Raw genomic sequence first — 14068 nt, forward strand, 5'->3', positions numbered from 1 at the left:
CAAACACCAACAACAACGAATACAGAGGACAGTTTCTCCAAAATGCCTTTGCATGAGTTCAAGTCACCTTTGCTTGTTTTCTCAGTCAAGAAAATCTCCAGCGGATCTTTCGTCTTACTGAGGAACAAATTAATTCAGCTGCGTCAGCCTTTTTCCCCTGTTCAATACACAGCACATGGAGCATGAATAGAGTCTTGGATTAGCCATTTCATCAATCAATCAAAGAAGCTTCACAGAAGCTCCACAGCGATCAATTCTAGGATGATCCATTACTTTGCATGGGAAATACATACACAACAGTTTCTCCTTCAATATTAAGAATCAGGTTTGTATAGAAGTGAAACCCAATTGACTTATGAGGATGTAAAAATGCTAAAACCTCTGGTCTGTTAGTCAGGCTTCCTTGCCCAATGAAAAAGTCTGTTAGACTCCAAATACAACTGTCCTAAGAAAAATCACTGGTCCATTCATTAGTAGGTCTTGTTCAATGAAACAGCTTGTAACATTCCAAACTCAACTGTTCTAGACAAAATCGCTGGTCCATTCATTAGTAGGTCTTGTTCAGTGAAACAGCTTGTAACATTCCAAACTCAACTGTTTTAGACAAAATCACTGGTCCATTCATTAGTAGGTCTTGTTCAATGAAACAGCTTGTAACATTCCAAACTCAACTGTTCTAGACAAAATCGCTGGTCCATTCATTAGTAGGTCTTGTTCAATGAAACAGCTTGTAACATTCCAAACTCAACTGTTTTAGACAAAATCGTTGGTCCATTCATTAGTAGGTCTTGTTCAATGAAACAGCTTGTAACATTCCAAACTCAACTGTTCTAGACAAAATCGCTGGTCCATTCATTAGTAGGTCTTGTTCAGTGAAACAGCTTGTAACATTCCAAACTCAACTGTTCTAGACAAAATCGCTGGTCCATTCATTTGTGGATCTCGTTCAATAAGACAGTCTGTTACAAGTCACATTCAACTGTCCTGGGCAAGTATCAACGGCACAATGGATATGATGCATAAACCTAAATATCAGAATCAAAGGACTGAATGAATTTCTGTTTTTTTCCCAGCTCATATATCCAACATCCACTCCACCCTCTCAATATCATCCATTCTATTTCAGCCAGAGAATCAATCCTCTTCACTTCTCTGGAGGCTTCATCATCAGAATAGTGGCTACATCATCGGAATAGTGGCTACATCATCGGAATAGTGGCTTCATCATCAGAATAGTGGCTACATCATCAGAATAGTGGCTTCATCATCGGAATAGTGGCTACATCATCGGAATAGTGGCTACATCATCAGAATAGTGGCTTCATCATCGGAATAGTGGCTACATCATCGGAATAGTGGCTTCATCATCAGAATAGTGGCTTCACCATCAGAATAGTGGCTACATCATCGGAATAGTGGCTTCATCATCAGAATAGTGGCTACATCATCGGAATAGTGGGTTCATCATCAGAATAGTGGCTTCATCATCGGAATAGTGGCTTCATCATCGGAATAGTGGCTACATCATCGGAATAATGGCTTCATCATCGGAATAGTGGCTACATCATCGGAATAGTGGCTTCATCATCAGAATAGTGGCTACATCATCAGAATAGTGACTACATCATCAGAATAGTGGCTACATCATCAGAATAGTGGCTACATCATCAGCATAGTGGCTTCATCATCAGAATAGTGGCTACATCATCAGAATAGTGGCTACATCATCAGAATAGTGGCTTCATCATCAGAATAGTGGCTACATCATCAGCATAGTGGCTTCATCATCAGAATAGTGGCTTCATCATCAGAATAGTGGCTACGTCATCAGAATAGTGGCTACATCATTTTCTTGTGTTATCTACTGCTGGAAAGTTCCTTCTTTCTCAGCTTCTGAATGTTTTGTTTTGGGAGCTCAATTTCTTCTGGAAGAGGCACATGGGTGTAGCCCAAACTGGACAATGGGTCTGTCTCTGAACTAAGTAAGATGCACTTTTCCCCTACAGCCATGAAAAGTTTATGTCTTCTTGCATGAAGTATCTGCATCTTCTCGCCTTTACCTCCATTTCGGTTTATAACATTTGTGGTGGTCCATATACATGTTTGTCTATTGGGATGTTAGAATGTTTTTCTCAGTCATATGCATCTGTCCAAGACTCTCCATTTATCTTTTGGAGACTGTCTGGTCATGTGTGGTCGACTTTTCTGAGACTATATTCATGTGTGGTATATTTTTCTGAGCTCATGTGTGGTACACTTTTTTCAGTCTCCGTGTTCATGTGTGGTACACTTTTTTCAGTCTCCGTGTTCATGTGCGGTACACTTTTTCAGTCTCCTTGTTCATGTGTGGTACGCTTTTTTCAGTCTCCGTGTTCATGTGTTGTACACTTTTCTCACCCTTTCCTTTCATGTGTGACACAGTATGCAAGTCTTTGTCCGATGCACTGGTACTTACTCATGTGATTCTGGATGTCCTTGTAGCCTGACTTCATCCCACAACTAAACCTTCACAGATTCTGTGGCATTGCAGTGGTTTGGTTCTACTTTTCTCTGATCTGACAGAACACAAAGTTCTTGCAATAGATCCATCAGCCAGCACCCGCAACTGCATGTGACTGTCAACTGAATACATGTTTGGAAGTCGTCCAATCAGAATGAGTATTACATGTTGAGCCAAGAGTCATCCAATCAGATTTATTCTTACATGTTAGGAAGTCTCTAACTCAGAAATCAGCTCACTACAAACACACATGTAGTTTCCGGTCAGGTAGCAAGTTACATCAGTCATCCACATTCACCTTTAGATATTTTCTGTCTGGAATTCACATCACGGACACTTGCTTTATATCAAAGAACAGTTTACCATATTTACCATTAACACCAGCCATTCTGCTGGCAACTACAAGGCATTCCCTGAAACAGTTGTCTTGGAAACATGAAATTTGCATCCAATCATAGATCGGGTAAGAGTCCCAGGTTAATCACTCCGCTGGTACATGTAGATGCAGCCAATCAGCTGACTTCTTGCATGTCTTATGTGGAAGCAGTCACCAAAGTAACTGTATTTCTTATGGAATCCCTGCATTTTAGTAAGTGTTTCTATTTAAACATTCATTCAACTGGGTCAATCAGATGCATTTTCACTCCACTAAAGGACACAGAAGTGTTTTTCATCCAACTGACATCTCATAAATTCATTTCTCAGTGATGTTTTAATGCATTGATCTCTCCAGGTCAATCAGATGGGGCCTTACATTCGTCATGTACAGAAATGAGAGGCATTTCAACCAATCAGCATCTTTGTTGCTTAGGCTGAAGGAGGTCAGGCACAGAATAGAGATAGGGGAATCCCCTTAGAAAGGCTGATATTACGTTGTGAGGCCGTCCAGGGCGTCAGTGAAGAGCAGAATGTCAGCAAACGACATGCCCAGCCGTCTCTCCAGGGATTGGTAGAAAAATTCTGGAGCCTGAAAAATAAAAAAAGACTAATGCACAAACTGAAAACACAACAGACCAGGCTCAAATACTAAGGATCATTAAGTTACGTTCTATATAAATAGAAAAATGTGTAAAAAAAAATCAAGTAGGGACCACTTTCAAGGATTTACGCCAAAGTAATAATTTTTTTTTCTGCATGGTTTTTCAAGGTCTTGAAAATGTTTCCAAAAAGTGTAAGTACTTTAAAGGATTTAAAGTAGCGATGAAACAGCCCTGTAAACGTGTCTATGAACTAGCCCCACGCGCCTGCCTGCACTCATGCCTCCGCCGCCAAAGCCGCCGCCCCACCTCCCCCACACACACACCCCACACCCGACAGAAGTTGTCAACTCACCTCCCTCCTCATCTCCCTGATCTGTCCCAACATCCGGCCATCAATGGGCGTGAACGAGGCACTCAGGCTGCACAAAACAAACAAAGCGATCGGGTTATGGTTTCACTAAGATCTTACCTCATATGATCAAGTACATTTCACACAGATGTATGGCATCCACACCACCAGATACCTGACAATGTGACAAACCACCTATTACCTGACAAACCTCCTCAGAGTTTTTTTCTTTCTTCTTTTTTGTTTTTTTTTTCATCAATCAGATTCCATTTGTTCATTCTTTCCATGTGTTCATAATAGCTGTAGTCCTCATTCATTTCCAAAACATTGAAAAGTATATATTCGTAAAGCCTATAAAAAGCCAAGTTTTTTCTCACCACTTAAAAAACTTATTCCCTTTTCCAGATTTATATTTTTAATTTTATAATGGTTGGCATTAATCATCTTAATTTAATTTGGTTTTGCTTTGTATTTTGTTGAACACATATATTTTCTTTATAAATGCTAAACCTGAAATTTCATATTTTTCAAAACAACAAGACGCTCTATTTCAAACTTCTGCAAATTGCTAAACTTAATTGACACATAAAATGCATGAAAATGTCTGTGTCAATACTGCATCTGAAATTCGCCTTCATAAAAAGGTTAAAAAACACATCTGTTGAGGATACTAGCAAATGAGTGCCGTCTAGGCCCCTTTAAAACTTACTGTCCCAGACCAACATGGTGCAACCACTTGCCAACTTCCTCCCTGGTCTTGATGTGCCCGGCCGAGTTCTGATGAGGATGTGATGCATTGTGGGTAGCAAAATGATGGTGGAGGGTGGGTTCGTGGGAGTTGGGCAAGTCTACAGTTTCTGAAACAGACAAATCCCAACTTGCATTTATTTATTGGTCTGATATTTTACTGAAAACGCACAGAGACACAATTAAATATAAAAACTTTTTCCTGAGGTAATTTTCAATTCTTTTAATTTCCTTTGATGCGTACTGTATTTCACCTATAAAGTTTAGGCTGTTTTACATGACACATACTGCTTCACTCTGGCAGATTCAACCATTTTATGGGATCACCTATTGAGCTTTTCATGAAGTTTGATCCATTTTTTGGCAGAAAAAAAACTACAGTACATGCATGGGCATCAAAAATATCATTTTAAGGCGATTATGTGATTCTCAAAATGCATTTTTTCAAGCCAAACATTTGGCAAAATACAGAATTTCATTTTGATGTTAAGACTTTATTTCAAAGCCCTAGAGTTTATAGTACATGTACCTCCTCTGCGCGGACCATTGGGCACGCCTTTGCCTCGACCTCTCAGCTCCTTCAAAAGGCCATTGACGCTCTTCTCAAACGGGTACTTGCCGCTGAAGTCGATGTAAAGCTTGGCACCCAGGATGAGCCCTAGCCAGCCGTCGGGGCGGTACCGCTTCTGCATCATGATAGGAATGTAATCCTTCCTAAGCTGGAATGTGTACTCCGCCTCTGTGGGGAGGACAAACATGATCACATTCCATTCAAAATTACATCATAACAGGCCTCTGTGCCCGTTAAAAAAGGCTTTATTTATTTATCTGATTGGTGTTTATGCTGTATGCAAGAATATTTCGCTTATACGACGGCAGCCAGCAATACGATGGGAGGAAACCGGGCAAAGCCTGGGGGAAACCACAACCATCTGCAGGCTGCTGACACACCTTCCAATCTTCCAATTTACAACTGGAGAGGAAGCCAGCATGAGCTGGACGTCACTCACAGCGACAGCACTGGTGAGAGGCTCCTAGTCATTGCACTGTGTTAGCCACAAGGGCCCAAAAGGGGCATAATCCAGAGAATAAAGGAGAACAGAGATGAAAACAGTACAGAGCCTCCGCAGGAGCACACAGCATTCCCATCTAGGGTCACACGTGATTTTCTTTTATCTGATTGGTGCTGAACAATGTACAACTGTGAGTATTTCACTTATACAACAGAGTATTTCACTTATACAACAGAGTATTTCACTTATACAACAGAGTATTTCACTCACATAAAACACACAGCCAGATTCTGTGGAGGTGGAAACACATTCATAATACAAGGAAACCAGCATTTCAAGGGGAAAACCACCCACTCCAAGAGGAAACCAGCATTTCAAGGGGAAAACCACCCACTTCAAGAGGAAACCAGCATTTCAACGGGAAAACCACCCACTCCAAGAGGAAGCCAGCATTTCAAGGGGAAAACCAACTGCATCAACAGGAAACCACTGCACATACAAGACTAACTATACTGGCATAAAATGAGAATCAAGGATGCTTATCTGCCAGTACAGCTTGTTAATGTAAGTTATTAACACCCTTGTCTTTGGGTAATAAAGTAAAAGAACGTGCCTCAACTGAGTCTACGACCTGACTGGTCAGGTGGCTGTGACAAGACCAAGGCAAGCACGGTCTTTATGGTCAGATACCAATCATTGTCAAAACAGCAAATGTCACCAAGCCTGGTAACCATGGTGGCAAGTTCCACCCACCTGTGCGACAGTTGGGGCTCTGTTTGTACTTCTCCGACATACAGATAAGTACGACGGTGGCGTTCTCCGTGGCTTCTGCCATCGCCTGTAGTGTGGAGCCTCCCATCTGCTCCACGTCTATCCAGATATTATAACCTTCTTTCTGTCAATAAAAACAAAAAACAATGAATAAAGAACAAAGAATAAAGAACAATGAAAAAAGAATGCTCACATGAACTGGTTTACCTTTCAGTAAAAGATGGACTAGAGATGGAGTGAAGATGGACTGAAGATGCACTAAAGAAGACCTAATTTGCACCTGTTGTAAAGTATCCACCAGGACCGAATTCACAAAGCCATTTCTGACTTAAGCCAAAATTTGAAAATACAATTTAGGAGCATATTCTGAGGTTCTGTACAATAAACTTTTGACCACCTTAGCAATGTTATATTAAGACAAACGTGTTAAACTGGCAACACCAAGTATCCAAAACTGTGACAATATTTTAAACTTTTGACTAGAGTCAGAAATGTCTTTGTGGAATTGGTTACTGGTCTTTGACATTTGCCAGAGATCCTATCTGGTTGTGAAATGCTGCATTTGCACACACAGTTGTGCACTTTTGAGCAAATTTTTTCAGCTCAACTTACCTGGGTACAAGAATTCTACAATGATTTTTTTATGTATCTCCATAAGATAAAGGTGTACCAGTAAGGTAACAAAAATACACTATTGAGGAAATGAAGGCAAATGAACGCCTCCTAACCGCGATTTAAGAACCTTGGAAATCAAGCCAACTTTCACCTTCATTTTATCCCCTAATTCCTCTACCTTTTTGCAGATGACAGAGCAACTTTTAGTGCAACTTAATTTGAATTTATTTGATTTTGGCGGCAAAGCTCCTTTGATTACACTGGCCAAATTCACGGTTTCACAAACACTTTGCAAACATGCGAAAAGGTTGAACTATCAATTTTTATTTAGTTATCCAAAGTTATTTTGGATAACGATATTTGTCTACAGGTCTTATAAGGACAATTTAAAATTTCACACTTTACTGAAGTGTTCACATGCATCCTTCTTCCCCTACATTCTCTCGGTAAGCCTGATTTGTGTTTAACTGACCTTTAACCTATCGGCGATCTCCATCACGTGGACACGATCACTCCAGCTGTAGCTGATGAACACATGACTCTTGGATGGCCCAGCTGAGCGTGGTCCTGTCAGAAACAACACCATCACCTGATTAACCGACTGATGCATTGATGGATTCATTTACTTTTCTTTAAATTGATCATTACATCCCTCACACAAGGACAGTCAAGGTTGTTTTTTGGGGAAAGCCGCTGTGAGTTCAAGTCCAGCTCATGCTGGCTTCCTCTCAGGCTGTAAGCAGGAAGGTCTTCCAGCAACCTGCGGATGGTCGTGGGTTTCCCCTGGGCTCTGCCCGGTTTCCTCCCACAATAATGCTGGCCGCCGTCATATAAGTGAAATATTCATGAATATGCCGTAAAACACTAATAAAATAAATAAAACAAATAAATTTTTGGGAAAGGCATGTACATGTAATTTAATATATCACTTACCTATCATCTGACCTTGTACTACAATGATTTCTGAAATACTTTCCTTACACAAGTGCAAATTTTTGGGGAGAACCATGAAGGTTTATGGATTTGAGCACCAGCTCTATTTATTTATTCCATTGGTGTTTTACGCAGAATATTTCGCTTATGCCATGGTGGCCGGTCATATGGTAAGAGGAAACTGGGCAGAGCCCAGGGGAAACCCAGCTTGCCACAGCTATATATAAATTGCATGTTTATACCCTAGTCTTACCAGAGTGCTTGTCAGTAACAGCTTGACCAGTCTGGTCCTCGGGGCTTATTTTGAGCAGCGAAAAAATTGTGCCCTTGACCACAGGACAGGCAACCTAATGGTTCTTTGCACTAAACTTGACCTTGACTTTCCTTGCTCATGATCTCAAAATCCAGTTTCTTCTGGTTTGTTACAGGGTTTTCATTTTAACTGCACGAGATTTGTCAGGTGACTGGGGAAGTGGGATAGTTAAATAATTACTTAAATATATTTTTTTCTTCTCACTTTATCAAGTCTGCATTTCACGCTAATGTTCGATACGTACTGTTTGGGTTATCTGCCTCTTCTCGGATGACCCATAAAGCACCAATACAACTTTTGGACAGGTTTTCGTCGGGGCTTTGCGTCATCTTCTCTAACATGTCAATGAGCTCCGTCATCTCCAGGATTTTCTGTCGCACATTTTTGTCGAAAGAAAGTGTCCAGATAGCGCGAGCGGCCATTGACTCCTCCCTAATGTCGTCGTGTTGCAACATGATCAGGAAAGACTGAAGGGCCCCTTCTTCCACAATCTGTGAAGACAAAGTAGTGAAAAGTGTGTCACAGTAGAGGTATGTGCCACAGCTGAGGTGTGTGTCACAGCTGAGGTATGTGTCTCAGTGGAGGTATGCGTCACAGCTGAGGTATGTGTCACAGCTGAGGTATGTGTCACAGTGGAGATATGTGTCACAGTGGAGGTATGTGTCACAGCTGAGGTATGTGTCACAGTAGAGGTATGTGTCACAGTGGAGGTATGTGTCACAACTGAGGTATGTGTCACAGTAGAGGTGCGTCACAGTATATGCGTGTGTCACAGTAGATGCATGTGTCACAGTTGAGGTTTGTGTCACAGTAGCGGTAACCACACTGAGCCACATCATGCTCCCTAATTTCACAGGTAACGAGACACCTGTGCTCATATTAATTTTCCTACAATCACACCTGTGCTCACATTGATTCGGCCACAATCACACCTGTGTTCATGTTAATTTTTCTACAACCACACCTGTGCTCACATTGCTTCACCCACAATCACACCTGTGCTCAAACTAATTCGCGCACAATCATACCTGAGCTCACATTGATTCGCTCACAACCACACCTGAGCTCATATTGATTCGCCCACAATTACACCTGGACTCACATGGATTTGCCCACAATCACACCTGTGCTCATACTGATTCGCCTACAATCACATGTGTGCTCAAATTGATTCGCCCACAATCACACCTGTGCTTACACTGACTCGAGTTAATTTTCCTACAACCACTCCTGTGCTCACATTGATTTGCCCACAATCACACCTGTGCTCACACTGATTCGCCTACAATCACATCTGTGCTCAAATTGATTCGCCCACAATCACACCTGTGCTCACACTGACTCGAGTTAATTTTCCTACAACCACTCCTGTGCTCACATTGATTCGCCCACAATCACACCTGGGCTCACACTGATTCGCCCACAATCACACCTGTGCTCACCTTGATTCGCCCACTATCACACCTGTGCTCATGTTAATTTTCCTACAACCATGCCTGTCCTCACCTTGATTATCCAACAACCACACCTGTGTTCACCTTGATTATCCTACAACCACACCTGTGCTCACACTGATTATCTCACAACCACACCTGAGTTCACATTGATTATCCTACAACCACACCTGTGCTCACCTTGATTATCCAACAACCACACCTGAGCTCATATTCATTATCCTTCAATCACACCTGAGCTCATTTTGATTACCCTACAACCATAACTGTGCTCACCTTGATTTTATTGCTGTCATTCACAGCCAGCTTGTCCAGCCCCTGGGTGAGTTCCTGGGGGGTAAACCCTCGGTACCTGCGCTTTGGATTGGACAGGGCTTTACTCAGCCACTCACACACACATTTTATTACACCTGGAATACGAATTAAACAACTGATTTATTTATCAGATAATTGACTTCTAAATACAAGATGTGCTCCACGTACATTTTTGAAAATCAAATAGGCATAAATTCCAACACTGACAAATCAACACCTGGCAAAATTTGTAGACAATCAAATTTCAATGTACCATATTTTCTGTGACTATATTTATTTATTTATTTATTTATTTGATTGGTGTTTTACACCGTACTCAATATTTCACTTATACGACGGCGGTCAGCACTATGGTGGGTGGAAACCGGGCACAGTCCAGGGGAAACCCACGACCATCCACAGGTTGCTGGCAAACCTTCCCACTTAGGGCTAGAGAGAAAGGCAGCATGAGCTGGACTTGAACTCACAGCGACTGCTGCGCTAGTGCGCTAACCATCTGAGCCACCGAGTGCCTTACCTGTGACTATATAATTTGCAGTGAACATAAACAGTGGCCCAATATAAGTATACAGGTACATGTACGCAAACATTTCAATCTCACCGGTTTCGTCAATAAGTGTGCTGTTTTCATCTTCATCTACGACGTAAGCCAGAGTCAACATGGCCAGAGCTTTCAGCATTTCGTCAGAGTTTTCAATGAACGGTCTTATAACCTGCAAGTTAACAACAACCACAACAAGAATGAAATTTGTGAATCAACAGCATTGATCCGTGAAACAAGAAATAACATCAATATATGGTATTATATACTAGTCTTAGGCTGACTGCAGCCAGATATATCTGCTGGAAACTGTTATTAATTAAAATCCTGGGGGTAAATTTACAACCTTTTCAACCAGTAAAAGCCCTTTTTTTCAGTGGAAATTCAGTATGCATACAGGTACAATTATTATGAAAATGATGTTAAAAATTATTTGTTAGGGTCATTAAATATGCATGCTTCATAAAACTGTGATTATTTCCCCAAACCCCATAGTTTTCTCAGAACTTATTACATCTGGGGCTGATATAACAGGTTATATATTTTATTACATTGGTTGCAGACGTGGGTGAAAAGTTTTACAAATTAAGGGGCCATTTATTGACAGAACAGGTACATTAGGCCTACATGTACATGTGTACATGTTTTAGATCAAAGACCATTCATTATAACCTGTACACATCTGATACTAACACACAATGGTACCTGCGGGTAGAAATTTGTTGTGTGGTTTTCATAAAGAGTTCGCAGCTGATTGCCCGAGAACAGTCCGCATATATGTAAGCGTACACGTGTACAAGTAGTTAGATACTGTATACGACAGATGTATCGGTATAGATCGACACTGATCTGTTAATATATAACTTTGATTGAAGTTTGTACAATGTATCTAGGCTGTGTGTCTGTGCATGGGCCACATTTGCAGGTTTTTCCTTGTTACGATTGACCCATGACACCTCATCGTGGGCAGAAAAATTACGACCTGTCGATTGCGTAAATTTGTTTTCAGAAACATTGACATCGTAAATTTTATGACTTTTACCACGGGTTTAAGTCTACGACTGTTCTAAGTCCCTTTTGAGAAACAGCCCCGTAAACCAGAAACTTAAGTTACATGGGTGATTGCAAGAAAGGATGAGGGAGGAAATGCAGAACTATGATAGAGTAAATATCAAGAACACAAAGACAGTCCCAAAACAGCTGTAATTTATAAACAAGAACAGATAGACCTACATGTATATAATGCCATGCTAGTGAGATACATGTATGTTTTTTAATATATGTAAACGTGCATGTATATGCATGTAGATCTACAATATCTTCTCACCTGGCTAATTAGGTAAACCTAACAGGTAATTAAAACTTTGAGAATTTCTACAAAAGCTCTGGCAAACTGTCAAGGTTTGTGTTCTTAGTTTACACATAAACTAAAAGACATTACAAGCATATAATTAATATTACATGTGAACTGTACATTATACTGACAAGTATGTAGAAGAACTTAACTCTACACTAAGAAACAAGTGCATTCACATGTAAATCGCCACAAGATGCAAACGCATGCGCGTGATCAAAATGCAAAGTTAATTATCGAGTGACATTACATGGAAACAAAGTGTAGTATAAAATAAACCCTAACACATTTATCATAATACATTAAAACAGTAATTACTATTCTCTAGTTCAATTCTTTCAATAAAAGCAACAATTTTTCATCATACATGGGAAAATCTGTCAGCTACCTGCAGATGGTCATGGGTTTTCCAAGGGCTCTGCCTGGTTTCCTCCCACCAAAAGACTGGCCACTGTTGTTCAAGTGCAATAGGGTGTAAAACTCCAACCAAATAAATTTACTACCCAAACTCCATATGCCCATATGCCCATACTTATATTGCCTTCACCCTACCCTTTCGGCATGACCTCCTTTTCAGCTGCTGACCTCATTATACCGATAAATTTATTCTCCTCACAGTCCGTACTTGCCTCCAATCCTAAACTGACGGCCAAAAGAAACTTTACAAAGAGTTCAAATCAATTTATTTTGCCAAAGCAAAACACAGGATGACCGAAGTTTAATATATTGAGAAGACCAATGACTTTAGATATTGAAAGTCTTGAGTAAGAAGGGACAAAGCAGCCCTCAAATCATTTTACAAGTGAACGAACAGAGCACGGGTAGAAAAATAGCCATTCCATCTTAGTTAACAATGGGAAGAGTATACAAAAAGTTGATTATTTTTAAAATCAGTCGATATCAAAACCAATCAATTCTGCACGTGGCCAACCCATGCAAAAACTCATAGAGTAAAACAACATAGAGAAAGCCAGTTGTCTGATGAGATGACGTGCGATTCCTTGCCATCCATCTTGGAGAGCGAACACCTGTTCTTGTCCGTTTGCTGCAAGATGTGGCCGTTGTCTTACTAGACGACCCATGATATCCCAAAGGTGATCTATGGGGGGCATATCTGGGGGGCATATCTGGGGAACATGCAGGCCAGGGCAAGACTTTGACTTCGTTGGAGTCCAGGAAGTTCTGCTCAAGCTGTATGGGGTCTGCTGGTACAGGGCACCACATGGTTGAAGGAATGGCAAGACAACAGGACGTAGAATTTCATCCACGTAACGTTGAGCTGTAAGGTTCCCGTAGATGATGACCAGTGGTGTCGGCTCCTCTCCACAAATACCAACCCACACCATCAAGCTGGCGCCACCAAACAGTACCACCTCCTGGATGCATGATGCAGCCGTTCGTTGGCCTCTTCAAAGGTAAACTCGCTGTCTGCCATCGGTTCGGAACAGACAGAAGCAGTTTTCATCCATGAAAACAACACGCCAATCACGTCACTGCCAACGACATACAATTCGAGCTCATGGCAACCTCTGGCGAGAGGGCACAACTGCCCTCTGCATGGTCGCTAGTTCCCAATTTCGTGAGCCATGAGTCTCCTGGACACGGACTGCCGATTGACCCCGTGACCAAAGCCATTGATTGACGATGACGTCACTGTCAGGAAGCGGTTCCTCAGGTGTAAGGTGCGCAGGTACTCGTCTTCTCTGGGCATCGTTACCATAGGTCTGCCTGTTCTTGGCCTGTCTGATGCCTGCCCAGCCTGTCTGTAACGTTGCATCAAGTTTGACACAGTTACACGAGAGTAGCCGAATTTCCTAGCAATGTGAGCATTGGTGGCTCCCATGGATACCACACCCAGGGCCCTCTCGCGTTGTTCTGGAGTCAATCGAGGCATTACTTTGGTTGTTTTTAGTCAGTGTGCAAGTCCAACACACTGTGTGTAACGTTTTTATACGCTTATTACATGTGCAGTTGCGGCCACCCATAGGTCACATGATTTTTCAACTTTCTTCGTTGTCTCAAAACAAATTTGTGTGGGCGTATATGACACTTGTCGCACATGGGAAAATCCTTTGTACAATGTTTTCCTACAATAATTTGGTATTAATTTGCTGAAAAAGCCAGTTAAATTTAACTCACCGAGTCGTAAAGTTTCTTTTGGCTGTCACTTTATCTCCCACACA

General features: G+C 41.3%; 1 protein-coding gene across 1 annotated transcript in view; it reads right to left on the minus strand.

Annotated features, from left to right (window-relative positions):
- Positions 1 to 2775: 2775 nt before the first annotated feature.
- LOC135463013 (uncharacterized) overlaps positions 2776 to 14068 on the minus strand; it is a 33469-nt gene continuing 22176 nt past the window's right edge. Inside the window, exons 8-16 of the mRNA XM_064740333.1 lie at positions 10592 to 10703; positions 9952 to 10085; positions 8466 to 8712; positions 7448 to 7542; positions 6343 to 6484; positions 5106 to 5315; positions 4539 to 4686; positions 3833 to 3899; positions 2776 to 3467 (exon numbers count right to left, since the gene is read on the minus strand). Of these exons, the coding sequence (XP_064596403.1) occupies positions 3369 to 3467; positions 3833 to 3899; positions 4539 to 4686; positions 5106 to 5315; positions 6343 to 6484; positions 7448 to 7542; positions 8466 to 8712; positions 9952 to 10085; positions 10592 to 10703 (1254 nt within the window). The 3' untranslated portion in view covers positions 2776 to 3368. The remainder of the gene's footprint in view (positions 3468 to 3832; positions 3900 to 4538; positions 4687 to 5105; positions 5316 to 6342; positions 6485 to 7447; positions 7543 to 8465; positions 8713 to 9951; positions 10086 to 10591; positions 10704 to 14068) is intronic.

The sequence above is a fragment of the Liolophura sinensis genome, chromosome 2 (assembly GCF_032854445.1).
Source record: "Liolophura sinensis isolate JHLJ2023 chromosome 2, CUHK_Ljap_v2, whole genome shotgun sequence".
NCBI lineage: Eukaryota > Metazoa > Mollusca > Polyplacophora > Chitonida > Chitonidae > Liolophura > Liolophura sinensis.